This window comes from Bufo bufo, chromosome 3, assembly GCF_905171765.1.
Source record: "Bufo bufo chromosome 3, aBufBuf1.1, whole genome shotgun sequence".
NCBI classification, from domain to species: domain Eukaryota; kingdom Metazoa; phylum Chordata; class Amphibia; order Anura; family Bufonidae; genus Bufo; species Bufo bufo.
The window spans coordinates 66,160,116-66,178,581 of record NC_053391.1 but is presented as its reverse complement, the minus strand read 5'-3'; the positions used below and the strand labels follow the sequence as shown (position 1 = coordinate 66,178,581).

The 18,466-nt window shown below is 45.2% G+C and overlaps 1 protein-coding gene across 1 annotated transcript; it reads right to left on the bottom strand.

Moving 5' to 3' along the window:
- Positions 1-2,642: 2,642 nt before the first annotated feature.
- Positions 2,643-12,459, bottom strand: HSPA13 (heat shock protein family A (Hsp70) member 13). Its single transcript, XM_040423231.1, has 5 exons — positions 12,311-12,459; positions 8,318-8,658; positions 6,252-6,465; positions 5,453-5,620; positions 2,643-3,650 (listed from the first exon to the last, which is right to left on the bottom strand). Exons 1-5 carry the CDS (start codon positions 12,333-12,335, stop codon positions 3,031-3,033), a joined length of 1,368 nt encoding a protein of 455 aa, XP_040279165.1. The 5' UTR covers positions 12,336-12,459; the 3' UTR covers positions 2,643-3,030.
- Between the last annotated feature and the right edge of the window lie 6,007 nt (positions 12,460-18,466).

Below are 18,466 nucleotides of genomic sequence, written 5' to 3'. Positions count from 1 at the left end.
TTATCAGCCCATAAGTCACCCGCCTATATCAGAGGGTCAGACATGGACACTTATTCCAGAAGCTCCCCCATAATTATTGATTTTCAGTGGGTCACACTTTTGAAGGATGGGGTGGGGGAGGAACTGAATGGCTGCTTGGAATCAGTGGAACGGAGAGTCAAATATGACCACTGACCATCAGTACTTGTGAAGTGCAGGGCTGCTAGAATGAAAGTATGACCACCAGAAGCACTGCACTGCCACCCCCCTCCAAGTATTGATGGTCACATTTTACACTGCCACAGTCCTAGAACTACTCAGAGGCTGACAGTCTGCTCCCCAGCCCTACTAAAACCATGGAAAGCTGCAGCTAGTCTGATTCCCGTTGCAGTCCAGCCGTGGTCAGAGCCTGCAGGTCCACCACAAAATGAGGTTTGGGGACTAAAGAGGAGGGGAAGCATTGTCACTATTATATGGTCTAATGGAGTGACATTATGTGTGGCCTGGGTGGTGCAGGTAATAGTAAATGATACAGATTGCAGAGGGGCAGGGCCATCAAGGCAGATTGCAGAGGCCGCAAGTTGGTTCCCACGATGGCCTGAGCAAATGTAGGAGCGTACAGAGTGAGCAAACATAAATTAACAGGGCCCCCTTAAGTTAACCCCTCTCTGATGCAGTGATTTTCCGCTTTTGCATTTTTTTTTTTTTGCTCACTGCCTTCCCGGGGCCATAATTTTTTTATTTTTCAGTTCACATAGCCGTATAAAGGGCTTGTTTTTTTGCAACAAGTTGTACTTTCTATGCCACATTTAATATGGCCTACAATGTAAAAGGAAGCTGGAAAAAAAATTCTAATGGGTTGGAATTAGAAAAAAATAAAACAAACACAATTCTGCCACTGTTTTATGGGTTTTGTTCTTACGGTGTTCACCATGTGGTAAAACTGACTTGTGCTCTTCATTTTCCAGATCAGTACAATTATAGCAATACCACACTTATATCGTTTTTCTTGCGTTTTAATACTGAAAAAAAAAAAGAAGTTAAATTATTTTGTCATCTGCTTATTCTGACCCCCAGAACTTTTTTTATAGTTATATCTACAGAGATGAGCGAGGGCTCTTTTTTGCCAGACGATCTGTAGTTTTTGACAATACCAAATCTTTTTGAGCACTTTTTTGCAAAGTGAAGTGGTGAATCAGCCATTTGTTTTTCCATTATGCCAATATTTTTAATATTTTAATAGTATGGGCATTTTCACACGCAGAGATGCCTGTGATGTTATATTTCTTAATTTTTGATTTTGATTTTGGGGAAAGGAGGACGATTTTTTTTAATTTTTTTTAGTATTTTTAAAAAAAAATTCTTTTAGTTTCCCAACTTGCCCTCATTAGATTGCAATTTGTATAGAAAAATGGAATTTACTCTATTATTCTATACAGAAATTGCTATGTTATTCGGTACTGCCATCTGCTGCCCTGAATAGTAATAGACAAGTAATGACCTGGAAGCCTAGTACAGGCTAGGACTCATTACATCAGGGGGAGGCGTTTCTGACCCCAGAAGCGCGCTTCCAGGCGTTAGCCCTCTTGGACTCCGTGGTCACATTTGACCAGGGCATCTAAGGGCTTAGGCTACTTTCACACTAGTGGCAGGACGGATCCGACAGGCTGTTCACCCTGTTGGATCCGTCCTGCCGCTATTTTGCCGTGCCACCGGACCGCCGCTCCGTCCCCATTGACTATAATGGGGACGGGGGGGGGGGGGGGGGCGGAGTTCTGGCACAGCACGGCGAGAGGCCGCCGGACTAAAAGTACTACATGTCTGACTTTTTAGTCCGGTGGCTTCTCACCGCGCACTGCCGTGCTGCGCCGGAGCTCCGCCCCCGCCCCCAAAATAAAAAAATTTAATAAAAAAGAGCCATTAGCCATCTGATAAACTGTTGCTAATATGGTGGTCTCTGCAGGTCTTTGTTTACTGTGCTGCATTGATTATGTGACCGTCTATTGGATGACCACTGCAGCCAATCAGTGGCCTCAGCGATCTTCCGTACATTGGGTAAACGGGCAGCACCATAAACAAGCAGGGACCACGGTGCTGACATTCCCCCTGCCCCAGGGTAGCCATGGGTAAAATTGGGATTACTTAGTATGCAGCGCTATTCTTGCTGTCAAAATTAGGAAAACTTCAATAGAACCCCAATGGACATGATAATAAATCTCAATGGTATCAGATCTGTCTTACTAACGATACATCATCCGGTGTGAACTGAGTCATAATGTTTGTCATTTTCAATGACAGGAGAACAAATCAAATCCAGAAAACGGAGAAAAGGTTTAATTCCCTTAGATTCATGTCAGACCGTGTACGTTCCCGGATCAACATACACGTAATGTTACTGCATATACTTATATACATGAAAAGTAACAAAACATAAAATAAAAAAAAGGAATTAAAAAAAAAAAGTCTCCGGTGTATATAAGGGCCTGCTCATATTACTTTTTCCATTGGAATGAACACCGGGAAGGCTCCTAAACAGGCCCGTAGGGCTCCATAAGTGGCCTTCCGGCCTCTGACCTGTATATGTCTGTATACTGCAAAAAGGAGGATATGGAATAGCAAATACAGATTACACTTTGAGTCCAGTAAAAAGAAAAGTTACATTAAACGGAACCCTACGAGTGACGCATGAAAAGCTTGTAACATATTAGTGGAAAGGATTATGGTCTATTGGTGACAGATGCCGCTGTTCGGCACCGCAGCCTCCGTATATGTCGAGAGCTTTTCCCAGCATATACATTAGGCACAGGACCCAACATGCAGGTATTACTGCTACAGTACATTCAAGTAAGGCTCAATGGACAGTGGGTACGAACTGTACCAGATACCCAAGTGGAATAAATATATAGAGCAAGGTTCTCTACCCTGCACGTATCCTCTGTATAGGTCTCTCAAGCATCTTTTAAAAAAATAAATAATTTTTGAGGGCAGGACTTAAAAATGAGATAAAGTGCCAACTTTGTAGTCACCTTCAAATACATACTGAAATCAGTTTCAGTTAAAGTTAGTTCTCCTTAAATGTCTGTTGGGGATTTCTATTGCACTGACTTGAAGTGGCCAAGATCCCCCCACAATCCCCGCTTGGATGGCCACTCCTATGACTACAGCCAAATCTGGGTCTACGGATGTATTCGGTTCTTTGTCAAAGTAGTCCCTGATGACTTGGCGTATGCGTGGTATTCGGGTGGAGCCACCGACGAGGACAATTTCGTCCACTTCACCCTTCTGAAGGTGTCCTTCCTTTAGCACCCGTTCAATGGGCACCAAGATCTTCTGGAACAGGTCCTCGTTCAGATGCTCAAAGAGCTTCCGTGAAATTTCGGCTTCGAAATGGACCTGTTTCATACTGCTGTGGTCGTCTTGTTGGTCCTCCGTTCGTACAGCTCCCTCTTTGGGGTCCCCTTCTGCTGGTTGTCGTGTGGGCAAGGTCAATGGCATTCGGACCCAGGAGGAAGGGTACAAGGTGAGGTTCAACTTGACTGCTTCCACGGCCTGCCGGAGCCTGTGGATCTCTTCTTTCAGGGGAGGCAGGGACCCGTATGTAGCATAAATACTGTCATATAAGTACTGTAAGAGTCTTTGATTGAAGTCCTGCCCGCCGAGTTTATTGTTACCTGAAAAGACAGATTATGAGTAAAATCAGTGAGCAACAGACATCATAGGGGTTTCATAAAAAGACGTTCCATACCGAATGCCCAGAAAGTAATATGTTGCTTTCATGTGATCTGCAGTGTCTCTACCATAAAAAATACATTTTTTTTTGTTATTTTTATGCCCCCCTTGGTGCTGCTTCTAATCTATGGCGACAGGGGTGAGCTCTGGATAGAATCAGTCTCCTTCCCCCTCTGGCAGGTGACAATATAGTCTCTTCTTACTTTCCCTACAGCAGAAGCCTTCTCACTAAACTGCCATGCTACTGCATTCCTAATGGCTGCCCTGCAGTGAACAGAGGGTCCCTGTGCAGAGACCTGGCTGGGGAGAGTGACTGAACATAGCTAGTTAAATAGATAGCAAGATACTATCGAAGTATTATAAACCTAAAGTGTTTAGCTGTTTAAAATGCGGGGAGGTAGGGGTGGATGATGTCCATATTCTCTGGGCGTGTAGAATGATTCAAGAGTTCTGGGGAAAGGTTAAGGATAGAATAGAGCAATATCATCGGTTTAAAGTCCCCAATTAATTTGAGATGTGTATTGGGGGTGATGGACAACACGGACACAAATTGCATCCAAACTCCTTTTTCAAGCAAGGAAATGTATCATTAGACATTGGGGAGGTAGGGCTCTCCCTTCGATTAAGGAATGGGAGAGGCGCACTAGAATTTCACTTGCCAGAGAAGAATTCCATTTGGTAAATATCAAGAAAAAAAAAACAGATTTGCTAAATTATGGCAGAAATGGCTATTATAGTGATTATTTTATTTTTATTTTTTTGGAGATGATGGCTAGTATGGGCTGGGACCCCGGGAGGCAGGGAGAGAGAAAATGCAGGGCTGTTTTTTTTTAGCAGACAGCAAATAAGGAAATTGGGTGGGGGGTGTTGTATACAATGTTATGTAATTAAAAGTTTGTTATAATACTTTTGTACGATGTAAAAAAAAAAAAAAATATATATAATAAAGATTATAATAAAATAAAATAGATAGGCAATGGACTATACAATTTGAACTCCAGGTGGCGCCATACTAAGTAAGTATCTTCACTAGATGCCCCACCTAGCACCCACTGAACTGCATTTGGGCGCCATTCAAAGAAGTGTACTGGATCAGCCTGTCCCTGACTGATGATTGGCTGAGAGGGATCATCATTTATATATGAAGAGCACTGGCATGCCAAACAAGTGATCCCTATAAAGCAATCAGTCTGTAGGAATGTGTGGATCACACCCTGTGAATGGGAGTCTGGGGAGCCTTGTAAGTGGGTGTGGTAGTGTCCCACTCCAAAGGCACCATTTAAAAGGGAATCAGTCACATTAACTGGCACAATTAGGCTAGGGCAGTGATGGCTAACCTCCGGCACTCCAGCTGTGGTGAAACTACCACTTCCAGCATGCTCCATTCATTTCTATGGAGTTCTGAGCCAAGCAAGTGTACATCTTGGGAGTCGTAGTTTTACCACAGGAGGTTAGCCATTAGTGTTGCGCGAAGCAAGCTTCAGATGCTTCAGCCAAAGTCGCTTCGTTCAAAACTTCGGAATAATACTGTACAGAGATCAGTCTCCGTACAGTATTAGAATGTATGGGCTCCGATGAGCCGAAGTAAGTTATTCGTGAAGTCTTCAGACTTCATTGAATAACTTCAGAAGTTAAAAATAAACTTGGCTTCGGTTCCGAGGTACTAGTGTCTCTCTAATCAGGGACAATTCCATTCAGTTGGAGCTCTATATATCTCACACACAGCACCAGCCCCTGTTATTACCTGCCATGGCTCTTGTTAGGAACATTCCTCCTTGTTTATTCAGAAGGGAGACGTCCAGCGTTCCTCCTCCTAAATCCACCACCAGGACATTGAACACGTCAGCTTTGTGTAATCCGTAGGCCATCGCTGCTGCCGTGGGCTCATTGATGACCCTCAGAATATCTAGACCTGCATTATGAAGACAAAAAAAAACATTTAAAATAGGGAAAGTCTTTGTGATGTATCCATGATGGTCATGGCCACCTCTCCCAGTGGTCCTCTAAATAAGGCCTCATGCACACGGCGGGGCTCGTATTGTGGCCTACAAACAGTGGGTCCGCAGTTTACGGGCACCGGCTATGTGTGCACTGTATCACAAATGCAGACCCATTCACTTGACACTGGGTCTGCAATCCGGAAGATATGGAGCGGAAGGCCTCAGAAGCATTACAAAGCTTTTCCGTGGCATTTCAGTCTGTGCCTCCGCACAACAAAGAAATAGAACATGAATGGGTCTGCATCAGTCAGCGCCGGCTACACAGACGGTGCCCGTGCATTGCAACGGCATGGGCAGCACACATTTGTGTGCATGAGCCCCAAGTCAGAGTACTCTAGGCTACATAGACAGGCACAGCCCCCCTGTGGCTTCTCCTGGTAAGTATCTTTGACAGCTTAAACTGGTTCTCTAGGACTTAAACTTTGATGGCCTATGCTTAGAAAATGCCATCGATGTGTAATCAACAAGGGTCCGAACTCCAGGACCCCCACAATCAGCACGGCTAATAGGCCGTAAATGTCTCTGGAACCTCAGGTCGCATACCTGCAAGATTAGCCGCCTTAACAGTGTAATTGCGTTGCCTTTCATCAAACTCTGCAGGCACAGAAATAACGGCCTTAGAGACAGGAAGACCAAGATATTCCTCCGCCATCTTCTTTAGTTTGAGAAGGAGCTGAGAGCCAATGTACTCAGGGGTCACTGTGAACGACTCATTGGTTTTGATATAATACATAGCTTCACCTTCCTTGTAGAGAACCTGAAACAGACAATACCGCAGACAATCAGATTACCTTACATATGAATAGAATCACAGAAAAAATATTATAATGCACAAACACAATAGATGCAAGCATTATATATAGACTAAGCCCTCATTCTGATATAATAAAATCTGAGACTCTTAGCCAATATATTTTGATCAAAACACATCTGTGCCTACCTACCAGCGCCAAGGTGGTCTCAGTCAAGCAGGTCCTACTCTAAACCTAGCTATGCTGTTGGGCATCAATGTGCAGGAGAGCAGACACTGCGCATGTAGTGTACTGCTCCTAGACACCTCTATGTGCATCCAGCAACCGATGAGAGGAGGAGCAAGCAAAAGTATATACGTACCACCTAATCAAGGTCGTCTGTGGGATAAGCGGGGCAAAAGTGCACAGGAATGCTACTCCCAGGATAAATTAGGAGCGCATTCACACTTGAAGGTGCCACCTCCTCAAGCATATACTACAAACCAAACAAAAATCACAGAAAAAAAATAAATAAAAAACAAAGATAAAAATATCCTGCACGATATGATAAATAAATATGCGGATGTCCGTGGCTATATTTTTGAAAAAAAATACAATTATAATGCACTATAACACAATAGATGTAAGCTTTATATATGGACTAAGCCCTCATTCTGATATAATAAAAATCCAGCCCCTAGCCATGCAGTCTGCCTTTACAAACATTTGTAAAAGAAGGGGGTCGCTCTCAATAGGTCACTTAAAGGGGTTTTCCGAGATGTATATACTGATGACCGACCCTCAGGATACGGAAAGAAAAACTAAACGAGCCAGCACCTCCATAATGTATAAATATGAGAATGCAGGTGCACGCTACCTTGGCTGAAACACAATAAAAAAAACTGATTGTAGGCTGTTAGCCCAGGAGAGCCATGTGTTAGAGTAGGACCTTGTCGGCGGTAGATGGGCCCGACATATTTTTGATCAAAATTATTTTATATTCATCGTTTGCTTATATCTTTGTACAATTGATAAGCAGTGTGTGGTTACTTATAGTTCTATGTATTATATTATCCTCAGGACAGGTTATCCGTATCTGATCGGTGGGGGTCTGACACCCAGGACCCCCACCAGTTAGCTGTTTGAGAAGAAACAAGAACACTCAGTGGCGGCCTTCTCTCAATTTTCCCTAGGCCAAGTGATGTCACGTTCATCAGTCACACGGCCTAGATGCAGCTCAGCCTTATTGAAGTAAATGCTTTTCTGGATAAAACATTCCCACAGAGTCACAGACACTTCAAAATCTGGCAGGAAACCTTCCAAAAAGAGCAGAGGTTGTTTTAGATGCAAAACAGGGATTTGGAATGAAATGTCATTAAAGGGGTATTCCCATCACAAACAATGGGGGCATATTGCACACCTACACCGAGAACAGAGCTGGGAAGGAAGAGGCCAGAGGACACCAGGTTTTCCTGGGTCCGGCCACCACCAAGCACTCTCCCCATAGTAGTAAATGGGAGCGCACAGCACTTACGCGGCCACCGCTCCCATTCATTTCTATGAGGCCGACGGAATTAGCTGAGCCAGCTGGCTCGGCTATTTTTGGCCGGCCCAATAGAAATGAATGGAGGGCGGCTGCGCAGTGCGCCCTCCACAACAATCACTGACCAAACACTGACGTGTGAATGAGGCTTTAGGTCATCCAATGCCCAATATTCAGATGTGACAGGACGACGTCTAAAAATGCAGTACAGCTTCCTGCCACATCATAAATACCCAATCTGCTCCATAACCAAAATCTCAAGACACACTTATGTGGAACCCCCCTTTAATTATTCCCTTGTGGTTGGTCCATGATCTCTGGAGCACGCCTCTCACCTTAAACGGATACCTGTCACTTTCTCTCTCCAACTCCTCAGGGGTAAAGGTCTTCCCTATAAACCTTTTGGCGTCATACACCGTGTTCTGTGGATTGGCGTCGGCGAGCTCCAGGCCTTCGTACCCAGCATACACGTCGTTTTCAGTGAAGGAGACGATGCTCGGTATACTCTGATGGCCGCTCTGATCTGCAATGACTGTCACTTCTCCTGTGCCAGGCTGAAATACGCCAACTGAGCAATACGTCGTCCCGAGATCTATGCCAATCACCTTTGGGGTAGGCATAGGTAAATACTGCTGTGCCAGGTAACCCGCCAGGAGGAGAGTCAGGATAGCTGAACCTGGTTTGAAAGAAAAAGGAAGAAATGTTAACGTTTACGTATCTGATAAGAGTCGTGTCCACGATAAAGTATTGAGGGGCGCACAGTGATGAAGCACACGGCCAGGACTCTCAGAAGTCCACATGCCACCCGTTCGGCTGGCATTGCTACTTCTACACCATCCAGCTTTCCTATAATCCTGCACAGTATTCATCGGCTCTCCTATACACAGCAGGGCAAATCTGACATTAACGCGCCGAAAACCGTCCGGGTGGTCCGCATCTGTCTGCAAGGATGTATAGCGCGCGGCTCCTGATAACAGCTGTGCGCTAAATGTGCAGGTGCGGGGACCCCATTGGGAAGGCTGAGAAGTCAATCACTGGATACGCAATACTCAACGCCGCTCCTGTCCTTGCGACCGTGTCCCTGGGTAACTGCACGAGCTGCGGGGTCTTAGCAGTAAGGCTCCAGGAGGACAATATGTCCGCCCAGTGACAAGAGAAACCAGCAATAAAAGGGTTATGCTAAAATGCGCCCCAAAGATCTTGTTTGAGTTTTGGGGGGGCACAAAGTGTAAAGTTCTGCATCTTGGTAGTAATCTCTGTGCTTCATATGTCCTAGGGCAGGATACTCAACCTGCGGCCCTCCAGCTGTTGAGAAACTACAACTCCCGGCATGCCCTAATAGCTGTTGGCTGTCCAGGCATGCTGGAAGTAGTAGTTTTGCAACATCTGGAGGGCCGCAGGTAGGGCATCCCTGTCCTAGGTGATGTAGCACTGGGAGAGTCCCTTATAGAGAAGGATTTGGGTGTCCTTGTGGATGGTAGATTAAATTACATCACACAATGTCAATCAGCTGCTTCTAAGGCCACCAGGATATTGTCATGCTTTAAACGAGTCATGGACTCGCGGGGCAGGGATATAATACTACCACTTTATAAAGCGTTGGTGGAATATACAGTCCAGTTCTGGGCACCAGTCCATAGAAAGGATGCTCTGCAGCTGGAAAAAGTACAGAGGAGAGCGACTAAACTGATAAGGGGCATGGAGGGTCTTAAAGATTAAAGCGGTTCTCCCAATTCAGAGCTGAATCCAGACAACCCCTTTAAAAGAATTAAATGTATTTATTCTCGAGAAGAGACGTCTAAGGCTCCATTCAGACGTCCGTAGAATGGGTCCGCATCCGCTCGGCAATTATCTGGAAAGGGTGCGGACCCATTCATTCTCTATGGGGCTGGAAGAGATGCGGAAAGCACACTATGCGCTCTCCGCATCCGCATTTCCGGATCGCGGCCCCGATCTTCTGGTCCACGGCTCCGCAAGAAAATAGAGCATGTCCTATTCTTGTCCGCAATTGCGGACAAGAATGGGTATTTCTATGGGGGATGTGCCGGCCGGGTGTATTGCGGATCTGCAATGTACTACAGACGTCTGAATGGAGCCTTAGGGGGGACATGCTTATCCTATACAAGTATATGAATGGGCCATACAAAAAATGCGGTGAAGAACTGTTCCATGTAAAATGCACTCAAAAGACAAGGGGGCACTGCCACCGATTGGAGAGGAAAAAGTTCAGTCTCCGGAAGCGTCAAAGCTTCTTTACTGTAAGAACGGTGAAGCTGTGGAATAGACTTCCTCAGGACGTGGTCACAGCAGGAACAGTGGACCGTTTTAAAAAGGGTTTAGATGAATTCTTAATTAAATGACATTTTTCCTTTTTAACATTTCCCTGGGTATAAAAAATAAATAAAAAATAGACCCAAAAAAATGCTATAATAAAAATAGCATAATAATAATGCCCTATGTATCACAAGAAAAAAAAAAAAAAGACTATATATATATTTAAATAACTGAACAAACAAAAAAGTTGCAGCAAGTACTAAAAAACTAAAACCCCCATGTGTCTGGAGAGCGGCGTGAGGGGCTGCAGTGTCGTCACACTGGAAAGCTAGGGGCCACACTACACGGCAACCATGACACCTCACACACACGAGACGTCTCACTGCTGAACAGGGACAGTCATGCCGGATGTGAGCCTCATCAGAGGTGACATCTGGAGGCAGCTTTATGTACAGTCATTATGTTTCTTCTCTCGTGCGGCCGTCATAAAGGAGGCTCCTCCACCTACAGCAATAATCACATTCACTTTACAGAGGTCCAGTTTACAGCCCACCTTAAAGGGGGTCTCTCACCAACAGACAACCTCATTGGGAATGTGGCCCCCCGGACAATCACCTGTCCGGCTCCTAGACGTATACTCTGCGACGCAGTGTTACATGAGGAACGGGCATCCTTGAAATACAAGAATGGTTTGAGCCAGAACAGGAGCGGCTTGTCCTGACCAAGGCTCGTCAAGGGGGTCAGGAGCGGGGGACCCCTGTATGATGTATAGATGCACTAATAGACACTCTTCATATGGTTTGTCACCCCTCCCAACATGTCTGCCTTAAAATACTTGCATTCTCCATGTAATTAGAATTCTGGAGCATCTATTCTTATTAGTCCATGTAGTGCTATTCCTTCATTATTCCTACTAGAAGTTTATGAATGAAGGTCCAGCTGGGTGTAACTAGTTGGGTGAGTGTCCCTGCACAATTTTACAATACCCAATCAGTACTGTGCAGGGACACATCCCACCCGGACCTGCTCTGCAAACTCATATCAATGCATTCACAACTTCTAGTAGGAATAATAGAGGAATGGCACAACAGAGTCATAAGAATAGATGCTCCAGAGTTGTTATCAATTATTGGGAATGCAAGTAGCTTCTAAATCAGACCTGTCAGGGGAGGAGACCCGCAATCATAAGAGGAACCACTATGGAAATCTCCCCGGTTTCCAGTAGGTACCGGCCGCTCTCAGCTCTGCACCGTCAGCTCTGCTGTGTACTCCGCCAGCTGCAGCTCTTTTCTGTAAATCCAGTTAGACGCATTATCTAGTTAGCCTAGCTGTCACACCAGAGAATCTGGTGCCTGATGTACTTCATAATTATCCTTTCAGTTCCGTAACGGGAATTCGGTATCCGCGCACTGATCTTCTGCAGATACACAGCAATCAATCTGAACAAGCAGAGCTGCAGTGTAGAGCATGGGGCACCAGTGAGACTAGAGGTGGATGATTCAGACTCCCATTAGACAGTACAGCCGGGGGTTTAATGACATACTGGAGCCGGCTCAGGAGGTCAGGGAAGTTTCCATCACTGTCCCTCCGGTTACCATATGGTGGGGCGCGCTTGTCCGTCCTTACCCCAGAAATCTATGAGCTCCTAGCGCTGAACCCTTGGATTATGGAGACACTTATTATTACAATAGGCAGGGCATGCTGGGAGTTGTAGTTTTACAACATATGGGAAGTCCCATATGTTCTCATATTACTACCACTATCATCTACTCCCTACATTATAATCATGTGACTAAAATCCAACAAATCAGGTACAAGGCGACAGTGTTCCCAGCAGCCAATCAGATTCCAGCTCTCTTCTGTCAACGACTCTCAGGAAAATTAAACCAGCTACCTGATTGGTCACTATGGACAACAGCTCTACGTATCCCCCCTTATACTCTACCAGCTGGCCCCGCCAGTGGTACCTTCCTCCTTCCTGTGTCACCAGGTACTGCTGGGACTTGTAGTTCTATTACTGCCGGCCCGCACTCTCGTCATCCACGGTCACTTACCCAGTATGGTCATCTCCCCGGCCATTGTCCCGGTGTACGCAGGTAAGGGCTCTCACTTCCTACCAGACAAGCCGCTTCCTGCGCTACTGCTCAGTGATGACTGTACCTTATTACACAGCCGCCGGCAGAAGTGCATGCCGGGACCTCGTCAGGACCGTACATTATCACATCGATGAGCGCATGCGCAGTTATTTAGCATTGAAGCAAACCCTAGCGTAAATGGGGCGGGGCGCCTGAAGGAGGGCAGGGTTACGAGAGCAAAACCCCGCCTCACTAGGTCATAAGCGGCTGCTCGGGACTGCTGGCTCTCGCAGACGCTGGCGTCCTGTCGCCGTGGAAACGTACGTCCAATTTTCCCATAGGAATACAAACTGAGGCACTGCTAGGGGGAAACTGAAAAGCAAACACTAAGGCCCGTGGTGTTTGCATCAACTGGATTCGGTAGCCATTTTGTTGTAGTCCACACCTAACTGTTTTGTCTGCTTTATTCAGTGTTTGTGACTTTATTAGTAAACAACATGGAAATATATGATTCCTGAAAATACGATGAAGGTCACCTCCTTTATTTTCATGTTTGTGACTATATTTTGGTTTTCAAAAAAAGAGGACACTTGGGGCAGAATAGTTGCCAGGGATGCACTTAGGGTGGCCACTGGCTTCACCCAAGAAAGCCGGTGTTCCGTTAGATTTCCCTACCCTCATCACTTCCTGCTGTGACGCGGCCGCACCGGACATAACGTGAAAGAGGTGTGCCGCAGGCGCCCAACGACGGGGGTAGGGAAATTTCACAGCAGAGTTGTTCAGAAGCTCAGCTGGACACCGTGACACTGCGCATGCGCCGGGAGCCTCACCAGCGGTTAGGGTAGGGAAAAATTATGGGCCAGTGCGCATGCGCCGAGGGTAGGGAAAAATAACGGGGGCGTTCACAGCAACTCTAAGTGTGAAATTTGCCTACCCCATCGGTTAGTCACGCTTGCGCAGTGGCCCGTAATTTTTCCCTACCCTCGGCGGTCCTAAACTGAAAAATTTGGTCGCCAAATTTAAAATACATATAATTATAATAAAAAAGACATGGAGGAGAATACAGCACCACATACCTCTTACATCCAGTGACATCTCCTGTCATGTAGACCTTCTCTTTCCTCTTCTCCTCCATTTGACCCAGACCACCATGGCAAATTATTTCAGCCGCATCTCGTCTCTACAGTTTGTAACACAGACACGTTAGATTTCTCAATTTTTCCATCAACCTCCCCATCCTGGTGTCCCCACAGCGTCATCCTGCCACCCCCAATACTGTGCCCGTTGTGCTCCCCAATGCCCCAGGAACTATACTGCTGAAAAAATAGTGACCCTAATAGACATAATTGGGGTCATTTATCAAACTGGTGTAAAGTAGAACTGGATTTCCAAAAGAGCTGTCAAATATGAAAGGTGGAATCTGATTGGCTGCTATCGGCAACTAAGCCAGTTCTGCGTTACACCAGTTTGATAAATTACCCCAAATGTTCCTATAGTGTCCACAGCAGCTATAATGTCCCCTAGAGACCCCCAGTAATAATAACACCCTCTATTGTGCTCCAGGCAATAATCCCTGTATAGTGTCCCCAAAAATAAAATAATTGCCCCTACAGTGCCTCCCCAATAGCAACACCCCCATATAGTAATTTCCACCACACTGCCCCCACATAGTAATCCCCCCATAGTAATTTTCCCCCACACAGTAATTTCCCCTAAACTGACCCCATATAGTAGTTTGCCCCCACACAGTAATTTCCCCCACATAGAAATTTCCCCCACACTGCCCCACACAGTAATTTGTTCCCACATAATAATTTGCCCCCACATAGTAGTCCCTCCCATAATAATTTGGCCCCACAGCCCCCACATTCTCCCCCCCCATGTACTCGATGTCTCTTAATATGTCCTACTGTTTGTCCCCCACCCCCCACATGTCCCCCAAAGTAGGCACATGAAATAAAAAATGAAAAAAAATGAAAAGCTAAATACTCACCTATGTCCAGGGCCAGGCGCTTGCTCGCAGAGGAAGGCGGGATGAGGCAGTGCTGCGTCCCGGCACAGGCGCGCGATGACGTCATCACGCACGCTTGCACTGGGATTTCACTAGCGCATAGGCCTCAGGCCCACTAAGCCAGAAGCCTATGGCGGTGATCGGCAACGGGACAGGGAGCTATGCGCTCCCGTGCCCCGCCGCAGTATGTGGGCGTTTGGGTCGGCGTTGGGCCCCCCAGCGGTGCTGGGCCCGGGGCTGCTGACCTGAATGTCCCTATTGTAATCCGCCACTGCCCACAATTATCAATACCTTCCCTTTTAGGCAACCTCTCCTAGGAGCCTGGGGGGGGGGGGGGGCACAGGCTGCCACACAAAGAGAAGGGGAATGGGGCTGCTGTGGAGGAGACACACTGCGTAGTGTCAGGGAGGTTCCCCACCTCCAGCAGCCTCTTCTCTCTCCCTCAGTGGATGGGACTGCCCATGTAGCAGCAGCACTATGCCCATTTAAATTTTCCTGCTAGATACCGATGGGGTAGGCAAATTTCAAACTTAGAGTTGCTGTGAACGCGCCCGTAATTTTTCCATACCCTTGGCGCATGCGCACTGGCCCATATTTTTTCCCTACCCTAACCGCTGGTGAGGCTCCCGGCGCATGCGCAGTGTCCCGGTGTCCAGCTGAGCCTCTGAAAAACTCTGCTGTGAAATTTCCCTACCCCGTCATTGTGCGCCTGCGCGGCGCGGCACACCTCCTTCACGTCATGTCTGATGCGGCCGCGTCACAGCAGGAAGTGACGAGAGTAGGGAAATCTAACGCTGGACCTCACTGACCACGCACACCTCCACTAAGCCACGCCCCATCGCCACCGATGGGAGGGGACCCATCACAGTATTTATTAATCCTTTCAGCAGTCCCCCTTCAGTGAGGGGGGGCTGCTGAGGGGTTAAAAACTACTGTGAAAGGACTGCAGGTGCAGACATGTCCTCTTAGGCCCCTTTCACACGAGCGAGTTTTCCGCGCGGGTGCAATCCGTGACGTGAACGCATAGCACCCGCACTGAATCCGGTACAATTCATTTCAATGGGGCTGTGTACATGAGCGTTGTTTTTCACGCATCAGTTCTGCGTTACGTGAAAATCGCAGCATGTTCTATATTCTGCGTTTTTCACGCAGCCCTGGCTCCACAGAAGTGAATGGGGCTGCGTGAAAAACGCATTGGGGCTGCGTGAAAAACGCAAGCAAGTGCGGGTGCGATGCGTTTTTCACTGATGGTTGCTAAGGCCCCTTTCACAAAGGGGCGAGTATTCCGCGTGGATGCGATGCGTGAGGTGAACGCATTGCACCCGCACTGAATACCGACCCATTCATTTCTATGGGGCTGTTCACATGAGCGGTGATTTTCACGCATCACTTGTGCGTTGCGTGAAAATCGCAGCATGCTCTATATTCTGCGTTTTTCACGCAACGCAGGCCCCATAGAAGTGAATAGGGTTGCGTGAAAATCGCAAGCATCCGCAAGCAAGTGCGGATGCGGTGCGATTTTCACGCACGGTTGCTATTTTCCCTTATAACATGGTTATAAGGGAAAATAATAGCATTCTGAATACAGAATGCATAGTAAAACAGCGCTGGAGGGGTTAAACAAAAATAAAAAATAATTTAACTCACCTTAGTCCACTTGATCGCGATGCCCGGCATCTCCTTCTGTCTCCTTTACTGAACAGGACCTGTGGTGAGCATTCATTATAGGTCAAGGACCTGTGGTGACGTCACTCTGGTCATCACATGATCCATCACATGATCTTTTACCATGGTGATGGATCATGTGATGACCTACTAAGCATTCTGTATTCAGAATGCTATTATTTTCCCTTATAACCATGTTATAAGGGAAAATAATAACATCTACACAACACCTAACCCAAGCCCGAACTTCTGTGAAGAAGTTCGGGTTTGGGTGCCAAACATGCGTGATTTTTCTCACGCGAGTGCAAAACGCATGTTGCCATATGAGCAATACTCGTATAAAAATATAATAATTACTCAATAAATCTTATACTAATAAATAAACACAAACCAAAATTGTGGTAGAAATTGGCCGTGGTCTTTTATTAAGGGTTACATCAATATAATATTATAAACACCATAATAATTAAATAAATAAATAACCAATAAATAAATACTCATTTTAAAAATTCATTGAGTCCACAAATTATCCCCCCAGCAAAGCTGGGTGACTAACCCACCAGACATGAGGGATTTATCCCACATGTCCCCCCCTAAAAACCACGGCCTTCTCTATCATGTCCTGCAAACCTGAATTAAATATATAGTTTCCTATATCAGACAAATGTACCAAATCATTCCGATAAAGGCCTGTAACAAAACCTTCCAGTTCAGTATGTCTTATGGACCATCCATTTAGTTTCTATTAATCCTCTTCCTAATTTTTTCCATAAAACCAAACTGCTCCCCTCTCCAAATCAATCTTGGTATAATTTCCGAGAATATCAGTGTTACATCAGGCAACATAGATTTAATACATAACATATCTGATTTCATATGATCTAGCAAATCCAAGGTCTTAATTTTGCCTAAATCATTACCACCAGCATGAATTATTAAAACATCTGGATGTGGTAATGAAACCAACTCACCCCTCAACATCGGAATGATTTGGTACCATTTTAAACCCCTGAAACCCAACCAAAAAATGGAAATAAAACAAGAACCAAAACAGTTATTCTTCAAATAATTACGCTCCGCAGCCCTTCTTTCTGCCCAGAACACAAAAGAATGGCCCAGAATCCAAATAACCATCTCCTTTGAACCTGAAAAAGATCAAAATCATTAAAGAACCAAATTAGGCCTAACATACAATTTAAATCTGTTAGATTCCCATCGACCAATTTTCTTAATTATCGCTTCATTTAATCCCAGGCCGGCAGCAACTGTTGCCGCGCCAATTCGGAAAGAATGAGACAAATAATTCTCTTTACCTAGATTCAATAATTCCAAACATTTTTTTAATACAGCATTAAATTGATAAATTGTTAACACTGACCCATCCTCATGAATTAAAAATGACCCTCTGTTCTGAGGTCTAACTCTAAGAAAATCACTCACTGTTTTAACTGGGCACAGCAGTGAATCATTCAACATAGCTAACTTAATCCATGTGCCTCTCGCCAACTGATCCGTTTTTGATTTCTTAATAAAAATTTCAACTGAATTAACAAATAATTTAACATCGCTAACCTCTAATGGTGACACAGACCTTCTATTGGCTGCTACTAGCTCTCCTATCCGCAATGCCCCAAAAAATATCACCACAAAAGCAGTTTTAAATAAAATCGCTTCAAAAATTGAATATGTACACCTTTCTAATACTGACACTAAAGACCCGAGCAACTCAAAAGTGATTGGTCGTCTAATATCAGCTTTTATAAACGACCTTCTAACACCTTTCAAAAATTGTCTCACTATGAATTGATTCGAAAACGACTGACGACCAGCTACTTTATAAAAGAATGACACACCTGCAACTGATGAATGTAAAACTGAATAACCGAAACCTTTATCTAACAGAGAACAAAGAAACTGAAAAAATACATCCAAATCAAAAATAAAACATGAAACATTAGAAACTAAACAATACTGACACCATCTCTTCCACGCTAACGAGTATACTTCCCATGTACGCGGAGCTACAGACTTCTTAATAAAACTGTTGATTACATCCGGATAAGATTCCAAACTCGCTTTGGGCACGGAATTCCAGTTTTCTCTGCCTGTGGTACTAGATAAAAGAATCTTTCCCACTGTGCGCGGGAAAGTGAATCAGCTATTTTATTATCCTTACTAGTAATATATTTAGCTTTCAACCAAACGTTCAGCTCTAAACAACAATAAACCAAATAACGTAATAATCTAACAACTACTTCTGAATGAGAAGACAAGCAATTAATTGCGAATATCACACCCTTATTATCAGTAAAAATTAAAACTCTCTTATTCCTAAAAACATTACCCCAAATGACCAATGAAACCACTACAGGGAACAATTCTAACAACACTAAATTTTTATTCAAACCTAACTCAATCCACCAATCCGGCCATGGTTCAGCAGACCACTGGCCATTTAA